At 44.9% G+C, this 13,087-nt stretch overlaps 1 protein-coding gene across 2 annotated transcripts in view; it reads left to right on the forward strand.

Moving 5' to 3' along the window:
• The window catches only part of LHPP (phospholysine phosphohistidine inorganic pyrophosphate phosphatase), a 177,174-nt gene that overhangs the window by 41,119 nt on the left and 122,968 nt on the right, over positions 1 to 13,087 (forward strand). For both annotated transcript variants that reach the window (XM_054984278.1, XM_054984279.1), the window contains exon 6: positions 3,423 to 3,514. In XM_054984278.1, coding sequence (XP_054840253.1) covers positions 3,423 to 3,514 — 92 coding nt within the window. The remainder of the gene's footprint in view (positions 1 to 3,422; positions 3,515 to 13,087) is intronic.

Here is a 13,087-nt window from a genome sequence, read left to right on the forward strand (position 1 = left end):
AAAGCATATATTGTGGTGCTGGTTTTTATTTTTTCGTTCATAATATATTTAGTAGAGTCTTCGCTCCTGAAAGTTGATGATTTATTATCAACAATTTATGTAGCCCTATTCACTGTATAAAGTGCTTTACAATCGCCACTGCATTTGTCTTTATTAACCTTGTGAAGTCAATTAGGCTGATCGATAGTGTGTGGCCCATTCATAAGTTTTGTGACTAAGTAGAGGTTTGAACTCCTCGTTCTGCCCACAGTGCTGCACTGGGCTGTATTCATTGGATCTGTCAGCAAAGTATCCTCATGCCTTTGTGATCATTCTCAGAGTGTTCTGATTATGTCATGATTTATTTACTATCTAATTTATTCAGATATTTCTACTCAAAGTGGCTTGCATCATTGTTGTCCTCTCCACCATTTTATCTTCACAACAGCATCCCTGTGAGGAAGGTTAGTCTAAGAGAAGCTGATCAGCCCAGTGTCACCCAGTGTCTGTCCTTGGCAGAATGGGGATTCAAACTTGGGTCTCCCAGAATCTCGTCCAACACTCTTAAGTGCTACACCTCACTCTGACCAGCCCATGTGAATACATGAGAAGTAAATTGGTCATCACAAAACATTTCTGTGCACACTGCAATTTTGTAGCAATCATTTTCTCAAGAAAATAACCCTCTGTCTGTGTGTGCAACTTTAAAATGTGTCGTGGCTCTTCTTTCCTGACTCTTCATTACGCTGTTGAGAGCGGCTGATGTTTCACACAGCACATTCCTGCTCTTTAGTAAGGATCTCAGTTATTTCCAATGATTTCCCCACGCTAACTGAACAAAACAACAACTGTGCTTTCTGTGTAAAAATGTGAGGACAAACTGGAGATCTTTCAATTCTGGCCTTCACCGGGTGTGTGACCTTTCAGTTTTATCTTTCTCTCTCCCTCTCTCTTTTTTCTTTCTTACTATATTGCAGTCAGAGAGGAAGTTAAACCTAGGTTTGACAGGTAGAGTTTTTTATTTCCCTTGACACTGCACCTCTTGACCTCTATCTTCTTGCCAATGATTTTTTAAATCCTAAATGATTTGGGAATAATTGCTCCTCCTTTAGTGATTATTGCCCTTCACCGATAGTAAATCTGTGAAATCCCAGGGGGCCAGAGTACATTTTTGTATGCGTATGCTACAAGCTGGCCTGGATAGGCACTGCTGCTCATGTGCAGCTTCACTTCCAATGTGGATGGCCTTCTTATATGAAAACTTCTGTAGAAACAGAGTGCAATATTTCACTAGGAAGCAAGCATCCTTGCTAATTGCACACAGGGATTGGAATCTTTGAAAACCATTTTTAAGTTCCACATTTTATAAAGGAGTTCTATAAATCAGAGGTTAAATTAAAAATGTGCTTAAACAACTAAAGCCATGGTAGGTTTTTGATCTGGTGGAAAGTTATGTACTGATTCTGCAAAGGTAGAATGTCCAATTCAGTAGGTCGCAGTTGGGATTTCTCCTTGCCTACCAGTGGAGTTTCTGTTACCATTCCATTGGTCTTTAGTAAGCCCCTTTAGTAAGATTACTATTACATTAAAAATGAGATGTTTGATAAGTGAAGAAGTGAAGAATGCAAGGCAGATCTCCTTTCTGGAATTGGGATGCACATCTAAATTAGGACGCTCATCTAACCCCACTCAATTTGTTGGATGCATCAGTCAATGCAGATACTTGGGCAACTCCCAGTAAAATTAACTGTTGTAGTGCAATAGTGATTACAATTTTGTGACTACGCATGCCTGAATGTTTGTGAATTCAAAATAGCAAATGATTCAGTTCCTCTCTCATTTCCTTATGATGGGGCATTCTAACAGCATAAAGGTGTGCCCACACTCCTTTTTGTAATATTGAAATGTAGGTGTTAAGAAATCCTGCCTCTGTTTGTGTATGTGTGTGTGAAGATATTTATTAAATTTTAAATGCGGGTGACAAGTTGGGGGTGATGCAGCTTTCATTAATACAGAATGCCTCTAAATTTGATCCTGATACCTAAAATGTTTTTCTAGCCCTGTTAAAATGTTTATGTTCCTAGAAGCCAGTATGTCAGTAAACTAGTGCTTCATCAGCCTCACCTACTTCTATGAAGCTATGCTGCCTCAATCCTTTTGATATGATGGGGCTGTAAACAAACTTGGAAAGACAGATCAGCTTCAAGTGGCACCACTCCACATAGAATAGCCATGGTCTGTAGATGTAAAGAGCACAAAATCATAGGGTAGGGGCGGGATATGGGGAGATTAGCATTGGGGCATTTCATCTATGGAATGAAAGACCTTTGTTATCATCACAGAGTCAGATGGTACCACACCTCTTTGGTTTCTTTCATGCTGGCTGATGCAGTAACAATAGTCCATGTTCTACGATATCTGTACATGTATTCAAGATTGCTGTGAAACTTTTCCTTACTACCTTTAGCGTAATTGCTTGTAGCTACTGACTGCTGTCATTGAGACCAGAGGAAAAAGAAGCAGCAGGCAGGTCTCCACTGTGCTTGGATCAGCTCCTGCTGAGATCTTCTTCCTTCCCACTGTTACCTGTCTTTGCTGAGACCAGAGGCAGAAGAAGGAGCAGCTGTCATGCATGATTCTAGCTTCACCGAATAACCCCCAGTTCTCTGCCACCTCTGAGAAGAGATAGCAATCAGGCACTTTCCACATCCTACCTGGGCCAAAACCTTATTGAGAATTCCTTCCTTGAGCATTTTAGATACTAATATTTGTATTACTGTATATTTATTTGTATATACTGTTTGGGGAGTTGATCTTTGGTTTTAAAAAGAGAAAAATACAATAAAAATGATTTCAGAATAAAGTTTACTAAAATTTGCATACAGTAATCAGAGAAAAATGTTGGCAGATCTTTTTTGCTTTGCCTTTCAAAATGTAGAATACCTTTTATTCATATTTTATTTAGATTTTTCATACAAATAAAGGAAATAATTACAATAATAATCAATTGGGTAATAATGGATAGTCTTTATCCCTGATGAAAGATGGATCTAGGCTGATAGAAAATGGAGAGGGTGAAATATAGTAGCATGAAATAAAAGGGTAAAAATTAACCAATTAGAGTAGGTGAAAGGGAAGTTGGGAATTTCTTGACATGTCAGCACACCTCTCTATTTGTGTCAAAAATGTGTTGATTCTTCTGACTATTTTCAAATTGACTGAATGTTTACCTCTTAGCTGTGTAGCCTGCCTATGTGAATGTTGAATTATATTCAAGGTAGCCTGACTTTTAATCAATATGGTGACAATATTATCTTGTTTAATTTGTATGATGGCTGTATTAAACATCAAATAAAGCAGTTTATTATGTCAAAGAAGATGAAGTATGACAGGAATCAAATTCACTTGACACCATTTTTGTCTGTATTTCATTTCTGTGGCAGGCCATCATGATTGGGGATGATATTGTGAATGATGTTGGAGGCGCACAGCAATGTGGCATGAAAGCTCTCCAAGTACGGACGGGGAAGTACAGGTCAGTGCGTGTTATATCCACTTTACAACGCATACGGATATGAATGGAGAAATTGATGCAATTGTGAATTGTAATTTTGCTTTCTCTGCCCTTTTCTTCATGATGGTATGGTAGGTACAGAGATTTATAATTTAAAAGGATATTCTGCTATTTGAAGAAATGCAGTCTGAGAATGCCTAGCAAACCAGGATTCATATTGGGATTAGGGCACATCTTGAGCACAGCTTTGCCCATCAAGCCCTGTGTCATTTTAGCCCTGTGTCCATCATCTCTGCATCTACAGTCCCTTGATTGCAAAAGTATTTGAATGTCCGTTTGAAGAAAATATATGCATGAACACTCAGACAAGGGTTAGGAGGTTGAGTATGTTTTAAATACTTAGAGAAAAATAACATTTCTTGCTCTGAGGGGAGGGCATCTTGACATGGGTGATTTCCATCTGTCAGTCAAGCAAGCAGGACTAAAGTTCTTCCAGACTTCCTGTCTCCTGGGAGGAGTCACCTGTTTCCTGAGTTCATTTCCTGCCTTGTTAGGGAGAGCGGGCTAGCAACTCAACAGAAGACTTTTAGTGTCTCTGTTTCTACTTAACTTCTCCGTCTATACCTTTTTCCTCTTTTTTTTTGCCTACTCTTGTTCCCCCCTCCCTTCTGAGGGCAACGTGGCTGAAGCACTGGAGGACACAGTGAATTTCAAGGAAAGCCTGGGTTGGCTTCATTTCCTTGTCTGCCCAAAAATGGGAGGAAGGGCCTACTTGCCAGTGCAGTCAAGCAGGCATGGACCTAGAGAAGTGTGGCTAATGGCAGACAAGCAGAAGTGGTGAGAAGAACCTGCCACACAATTCGACTGCTCCTTTAAGGATGCTTCTTCATCAGTAGTTGATTTTGGTGGGGAAATCCTCTGTGCCATTTAAGATGGCAGACTCTTGCTTATGGCTGCAGTGGAGCAGTCAGGGAGATGGAGCAACACTATGGAATAAAGTAGAAATACCACCTCTCCCTTCCAATCTCCATTTTCTGAATGGGGCAAGGCACTAGCCAAAACAAGTTCATCTTCGGTCTTCCTGTGCAGTCCCACATGGGACTGCGCACGTGCAGGCCTGCCAATTTGGAGGGTTTTTCGCTGAAATCCACCAGGGGGCATCCTCGCTTCCCACTGTGCACATGTGACTGCTTCCCACCAAAAACAGCCCCTTGGGAGGTGGGGCACCCCCTGCTACCCTCATTTCCTCTTTTGACACCAGTGGAAGAGGTTCTAGCTGATCAGTTGTGAAGATAAGTGGTGTATTTTTTCTTCTTATCTTGCTGGAGATCACATTTGAAAATGTCAGAGAAAGCTCTGTTTAAGTGTTGTACTAAATGCAACTCAAAAATGACTAAAACCAACGGGCATTCTCTTTGTTTGATGTGCTTGGGGGAGGCACACAACTGTCCGGGCTCTGAGGTGCAGCCCCTGGACTTGCTGGGAGAAGGGGATGGGACAGCCAGGGGACAGCCGCCCAGCCACCCCAGCAGACGCCCAGGACAGGAATCTGCCTGCACAGGAGGGAGGGAAAGAGACACTCAAGCCCCAGAGGGTTAGGAGAGGCAGGTGGAGGCCAACTAGCCCCTCTCCAGTGGGAATCTAGGGAGCCAGGCAGGGACAGTGGGGACAACCCAGAGGGGTTCAGACTGGAGGGGCAGGGCAAAAGCCATAGGGCCAGCCAGCCAGCGGGTAGCCAAACTGGAACTTTACCGGCCAGGGAAGAGAAGCAGCCACAGCAGCACAGAGCCATGCTCCAGTCAACAGCCCAGCTAGAAGGCAAGGGGATGCTGCAGGGGATGCCAGGAACAGAACCGCCCCAGGTGGAGTTGACTATGGCATTCTGTACGAGAGGCTGGGCTGCTGGCCAAGGAGATGCAGCTGTGCCTGCTTCACGCAGTCAGCAGGAGAGGCTTGGTAGTCTGCCAAAGGGCCGCAGGTATTCTGGCCCAGTGCTTCCAACCGAACCAACACAGGTGCAGTTGCCTTAGCCAGCGAGGGCCAGAGGTAGAAGGCATGGCTGACAGGTGGCTCAGGGGAATGATAAAAGGGAAGTCCACCCACAGGGCGGGGTGGGTTGTGTAGGAGTGATGGAGTGGAGTTGGAGTGGAGAGGATCGAGAGAGTGTGAGGAGGCGAGGAGGAAAGTTGACAAAGGAGAGATGGAGGAGATTAAGGGAGATGACAGGAGCAGGTTGATCAGGCCAGCAAGTGGACTGAGAGGGAGTCTGGGTGAGGTATACCACCCCTCCTTCCACAGAGCAGGGTCCTGCAGTATGCCTGATGCCCCTCTGAAGTTAGAGCCAGGCAGGCCGGCGCCCCGCCCAGCAGCGCCTCCGGCCAGCCCTGACAACAATACTCAGTTGTGCAAGCACTGCCTGACTTTCCCTACCAAAGCCAGGGCTGAAAGATCTGGCCGCTTGAAAGCATACTTATGGCAAAGAGCTCTTGAGGCTGCAGAGGACGCGGCAAAGGCAAAAAAAATCAGCCCAGGCCAGTGGAACCGAGGCATTGGATCTGAAACTTCTGTTGACTCTGAGACACCCCTTGACTCCAAGACCCAGTATATCAGGTTCAAAGACTCCTAGGAGTCAAGCACCATTCATCTCTCCCGAGGTATCTAATATTCTGGATCCGACCCATTTGGGCTTGAAGTCTCCTTGGAGTCGAGCTCCTTCGACTTCACTTGAAGTCTCCAGCCTTCCAAACCCGTCCTGAGTGCGTCATCCTGACTTGGAACTGAGGTCTCCGGCTCAATCAGATCTGACAGTGGGAGTCCGGCACCCGAAGTCGAAGGAACTGAGGGCAAAGCCAACATCAACAGCAGCACAGTCAGATCTGAATGTGAGAGAGACATCAGAGGGAAAGCCTCCAAGGAAGAAAACGAAAAAGACAAAGCACCTGTCTACACAGGAGCCACAAAGGATTCCCTCATGGGGAGAGTGGATAGAGCAAGAGGTCTTAATAGTTGACCCACTGCCTACCCCCTCGGCGCGCTCTAAGTCACCCTCTACCCAATCCAGGTCATGGTCAGCTCATTCCTCAGGAGGGCGAAATTCCTCACAGGAGGCAAAGATCCCATCATTCTCTGAGAGGGGAATGTTATTACTCCCAAGATGAGAGACTTTGGTACCAAAGGGCACCATCCAGTTGTGAGATGGACACAGGGAAGACCTTCACGGATGTAATGTCAAGAGAACCATCACCTGCAGCCACGAGAAGACAACTTTCCTTCTCAAGCTCAAGGATGGCTTTCCAGATGTCAGAGCCAGACGATGAGGAAATATACGAAAGGACTGTTATCCATGGTTCTGGAATTTTTGTTAGATCTAAAACAGAGATTTATCTAATTCTTCAGTTAAGGTGTATCTGGCAGCTATCTCAGCGTTCCATGCCCGATTGTTAATAAAACTGTTTTCCTATCACACATCTAAAATGTTTTTGAAAGGCTTGAACAACATATTCCCACCTGCCAAAAGAGAGGTACCTCAATGGTCATTACAATCAGTATTTGCAAAATTGTTGGCCAAACTTTTTGAACCTTCAGTGACAGGTCACCTAAGGTTGTTGGCAATGAAGGTCACATTGCTAGTGGCAATCACGTCAGCAAGAAGAGCAAGCGAACTAGCTGCACTGCGTGTTGATCCACCTTTTTTGAAAATTCACCCGAAAGAGGTGGTGTTAAGGCCAAAATTAGACTTCCTACCAGAAGTTACATCAAAGTTTCACGTGTCGCAAGAAATTATCTGTTTTTCTACCTCCTTTACTCTTCTTTCCTCCCAACCCCCCCTCCCCCACTCCTGAGCGCAGTGTGGCTGAGGCAATGGAAGACACAGAGAAGCCTCAGATGGTTTCTTCTCCAGGGAAGAAGGGGACCCCTCCACTTTCTCCCTCCAGTAATGGGAGGGAGTTCTCCCTCATGCAGTCATGCAGCCTCAGACCTGCTGAACATTCCTCCTACAGCGGGTGCCAAGCGGGTGGGCGCCTGTATTTCCCTTCCCCTTCCTGCTGCTCTGTAAATGCTAAACTTTAAGCTTCCAGGACGCCTACAGATCCCGGCAAACCTTGAGTAAGAGAACATGTGCTGAATCTAGGTATTTCTTCTCGTGTGTTTTGGCTCTTAGTGAGGAAAAAGTAGTGCCCTTATTGGAATTCCTTGATACTCAGATAAAAGAGGAATGGGCTAATCCTCATTCCAGTAAAAGGTTTTAATTTTTGCCAAACTATATTCAGTTTGATGTAGTGGTTAAGAGTACGGGACTCTTATCTGGAGAGCCGTGTTTGATTCCCCACTCCTCCACTTGAAGCCATCTGGATGACCTTGGGCTGGTCACGGCTCTCTGGAGTTCTCTCAGCCCCACCCACCTCACAGGGTGTTTGTTGTGGGGATAATGATAACATACTTTGTAAACTGCTCTGAGTGGGTGTTAAGTCATCCTGAAGGGCGGTATATAAATGGAATGTTGTTGTTGTTACTACTACTACTACGGATCTTTTACAGGTACCATTAGCAGATGCTTTTATTCCAGCTCTCCTCTCAGGAGGCTTAGTTACTAAAGATGGGGAATGATCCCTGTGTGACCAACTGGCTCGTAAGTCAGAATATACTCTCAGAAAAACCCATGTGGCCTCATCCTTTGTTGTTTGTTAGATGTAGGCCCTTTTCATACAGTAGGCTTCTTAAATCAGTCACCTGTATGGCTGATACCACTCTGAACACACCACAATTTCCTGTGCTGTGGCATTGGCAATCACAACACCTAGAAACCTATGGCTCCACAGCAAGACAATTGTGAGTCAAAACTGCTCCTAACACCCCTTCCATTCCAGGAAGAAAGGCTCTTCAGAAACAATTTGGACAGCATTATGGTTGAAACAAATTATAAAAAGGCCATGCCTGAAGCATATAGGAGGGACGACAGAATCCTTCCCATTCCTTTCAGAACCAGCATTCTCTACCATACTTTGGGGGTAACCAAAGACTCTCCAAATGTAACAGAAACAGGCAAAAGACTAGACAAGGTTTTTAATTTTTTTTTCAAAGAAACATCATCCCTTTAATTCCACTTAAGGGAACAAGCCGAAGCAAAGAGAGCATGATGCCAGATTAACATACTTCCCTCCTGCCCTGTGGAGTCAGTCCAACATGTACCAATAGGTAGAGGTCATGATAAAAATGGGATATTTAGTAGAGTTCAAATTTCTCCCATCAGACAGTTTTCTCCTATTTCAAAGATCCAAACAGAGGGAGATGTTCACAGTGGCTAGAACACCTGGGGTCATAAAATGGACTCTATTTCATTTCAAGTGAAATGTCAACAAGAGGACAGAAAGTGTCCAGATCAACAATAAACAAAACTCTTGAGTTGTGCATTTCACACACTTATCCAGCTAGTAAGACTTGGGTACCGCTTGAGTTTACAGACCACTCTATTTGTAGTGCAGCAACTAATGCAACATTGGACACGAAAGCTACCTGATCACATCTACTGACCTTTGTCAGATACTACAAATGAATATCCTTACCTTATGGGAAATGTAGGCATCCTGGTCTTGCAGCTTGGCTCTCTGACTGCTGTCCAATGGACTTTTCAACTGTCACTTGTCCAACATTCCACCAAGCTGCCTACATTTCCCATCAAAACTTGAGGGAAGCTGACAAGTGTCCAATCTGTGCCTTTTGTCACTTGTAGTTCCGCTGTGACATAACCTTTGGAAGGAGGGTATTACAGCAAGTGTTACTGGTAGACTGATTTCCCCACCTGACATGGGGGTTCAACTGCTTTTGGAAATTCCATGTCAAGATGCCCTCCCCCTCAGAGTGAGAAAGGAACATTGAAACTTACCATGAATGTTCCTTCTACACTAAGGAGGTAAGGGCATCTTGTCTCACCCTGATTTACCTCAGAGGACTCTTCGCTCTAATGGCAAACATCTGCTGAAGGTCCTTGGCCCCCGGGAGACCCACCTGGCTACAGCCTGGTGGAACACTGTCTAATGAGACCAGGACCCGGCAGGATTTATTGTCTTTTCGTTGGGCCTGTAAGACAGAGCTGTTCTGCTAGGCATATGGTTGATGCTAGGTGGAGCCCCCCCCCGTCTAGTTGAGCATGGTCTGTGCCCTCCCCACTAGCGACATCCTTCGCCTGTTGAATGGTCCCTGAAAATGTGCCTTTGTATATGTGTATAGTGTATTTTATTGTGCCGCTGAGAGAGAGAGAGTGTGTATTTTAAATCTTTGGATGTTTACAATTTGTAATTTTAAATTGTTTGAATTGTTAGATGTATTTTAAATTTGTATGCAAATTGTACACCACCCTGAGCATGCTGGTGTGGGGAGGGTGGAATATAAATTAAATTAAAAGTGGGATGGCAAACTGTTTTTCCTGTGTTTTTGCCTTCTTGCTTCCTGTCTTAGTATATTTACTAAAATGACTAACCTAGTTATTTTAGGCTAGGTACTGCTTGGGAGTTATGGAACAGAGGATATGGGTAATTCCTCCCCAGAGACAGGGACAAGTCTGGAAGAACTTTAGTCCTACCTCCTTGATTGACCGATGGGAATCATTCATGCCTCCCTTCCTCAAAGCAGAAGGGACCCTTGCAGTAAGTGCCAATGTCCATTTCTTTTATCACATCTTTTAGTCCCATGGCAAGGAAAGTGCTTTTCAAGAAATATCTCAGTTGTGACAACAATTTTCCCAAATCCAACTTTCATTATTCTTGCATTGTCTCTATTGGAGACCAGCATGTTGCTGAGGTGTATTACTGCTGCTGGAAGCTTTCAGAAGCAGCCTCTGTGTTATGAACTCAGTGGTTCCAACCTATTAGATGTAGGCCCTTTTCATACAGCTTTTGTTATCCATTGCTGCCCCAACACTGTGAAAAGTGATGTGGGGATGGCGGTTTCAAACAGCATTTATATCTGTATTGTCGAAGGCTTTCACGGCCGGAGAACGATGGTTGTTGTGGGTTTTCCAGGCTGTATTGCCGTGGTCTTGGCATTGTAGTTCCTGACGTTTCACCTGCAGCTGTGGCTGGCATCTTCAGAGGTGTAGCACCAAAAGACAGAGATCTCTCAGTGTCACAGTGTGGGAAAGATGTTTTCTTTTCCACACTGTGACACTGAGAGATCTCTGTCTTTTGGTGCTACACTTCTGAAGATGCCAGCCACAGCTGCAGGTGAAACGTCAGGAACTACAATGCCAAGACCACGGCAATACAGCCCAGAAAACCCACAACAACCAGCATTTATATCTGTTTAGAAATCGTTTATGAATCACTCTGACCATTTCAAATAGTGCTGGTTTTTTAGGCAGTGTTGCCAGGGACCCCCTCCTCCTGTTATGAGGCCTGCCATGAACTGTGTCAGTTTCCTGTGTTGCTGCTTCAAAGATCTACAAAGGACTCTGTCTAAGGGCAGCATTGCCTGTGACTATTTCCTGTTCTCCTTGCTGCAATGGACTGTGCCATCCATGTCTGTCTCCTGCCTCCTTGGGCACCTTTCTCACTTGGGCCCAGAGCCATGCTGCCAGCAGCACAGTGCCAGCCAGAGGGAGCCCCCACGAGCCTGGCCAGGCACCCCCTGGTTAGTTCCCGCGGAGGGCCCCTTGCAGGATGGTCACCGAGCCTGCCCTCACCATTGGGCAGCCTGCTAGCAAGCCCAAGCCGTGCCAAGGAAGAAGCCATGTTCTCAAGCAGTAAAGAGCCAGCCTGGACAGTTTACTTCAAGGCTGCCATTTCATGAAAGTGAGCCGGTCACGTCCACAGCGGCCAGCCTCGCCCCACTCTGCATATCTTGGAAGCCGCCCCGGGATGGAAGCTAAGTGCCGACTGTCCAGAACAGCTAATGGACGCATCTCAATGCAGCCACCGCATACCAGAGCTGATGCCGTCAAGACAACGCCAGCTTCCTGGCCGATCCAATCAACCCACCCAGCACTCCCCTCCCCTCCTTTGTCCCCACTTCCTGAGGTGTCACAATCATACAATCAGATACTAAAGTGGCCCATTAAGGATAGTTGTAGAGCCATTAAGCCTTTGTTCCCCTTTTGAGAACCACAGGGAAAGGCACCTGCCCCTAGGTACGTTTTGGGGTATTTAAGCCGGCCTCCCCGGCCATGAGGAGCGCGTGCCATTCCTATCCTGAACCTCCGCTGTCTCTCTCTATGGGTCTAGTGCAGGCATTAGATACCACCACGCTTCACTGCTACATCTTTCTTCCACGCCATAACCAGGTGAGTATACCCAGTTCCGTCGATCTCAAGTGGGCTTTCCTGCTAATGCAACTGGCTCTATTTTTCCAACTCTTTATTTCCTAGTTCCTTGTATGTATCTTGTTTGTGTGTGTTATTTTAGGCATACGCAACACTATTAGTAAAACACATTTTATCTTTATTAGTCTCGGTTCTTTATTGCACGAGTGATCTGGAAGAGGGACTCTGGTATAGCTGGTTAAGATCCACAATAATTAAAACCCAGACTGCAAGCCAATTCCCCCACAAAATAGCAGTTCTGGTAACAGCAGTGCCACTTTTTTTTTAACAGTTCAAACTTTAGCTCTATAGTGTCAATGCACTAATAAAATGATACCATACCATAGGTGCAATACTGATGTTCACCGCTACTGTAGTGATATAGCAAAAATTATCCGTTCAAAAATGGGGGGAGGAGTGCTGGAACTGAATAGGAAAATGTAAAAGGCAGCACTGTGCAGATGTGCCACAAGCATTCCAAACAGCAACCTGCAGCGAATTAGAAGCACACAGAACATTTGAAAACAAGAGAGAGATTTTTTAAAGGATCAACTCAGCATTGCAAATGGAACACAAGTAGCTTTGTGTGAAAAGGTTAAAAAAAAATGCATTAGCTACCAGCAGCCAAACCAATTATGATTGAAATGGCACAAAAATCCACTAGCATCCAGCAGCCAAAATGATTTACAAAGACTGAGTGAAAAGGTCAGTAGAAATGTAATTGCTGCTTTTTGAGTGGAATTTTTGGGCTTGCAAATATCCTGCCCTCCAGTCTCTAAGTAGGAGAATGTCTGGAGTCAGGACTTCGTCAGTAGGAGGTGTTTACTAGTCATGCTCTCTGTTGGCCAGTGAGCAGGAGGGTGCAGGTTTCATTCCCACACTTTACACATGGGATGTTGCTAAACATTGGTGATGACTCCTGATATCCTAGTTCATCTTGATATATGTGACTACGCAGAGTACTCATGGTTGGGGGGATTGGTGGCTAGGAAGGAGTACGTAATCCCTTCAACATTCCTGGTGGGAAGTTTGCATGCACAGTGGGACTCTTGAGGCCTTCCCTTTTAAATAGAGCTCTAATTTCAAGCAGGTAGGCTGCTCTGAGCAGAGCAGTGTGAGGTGATGCGATTAGGCCTTCCTCCTTTTTATTCAAGTATGCATGTGGAAGTATGTGTACATACTTAAGAAATATTTGGACTTCTAGCCAAGGTGTAAAAGGAGGCACGATACATTGACATACGAAATATACAGAACACTGAAAGGCCAATATTCATTCATGAATGCAAATGACGGAAAGGATA

This window comes from Eublepharis macularius, chromosome 6 (genome assembly GCF_028583425.1).
Source record: "Eublepharis macularius isolate TG4126 chromosome 6, MPM_Emac_v1.0, whole genome shotgun sequence".
Classification (NCBI taxonomy): Eukaryota; Metazoa; Chordata; class Lepidosauria; order Squamata; family Eublepharidae; genus Eublepharis; species Eublepharis macularius.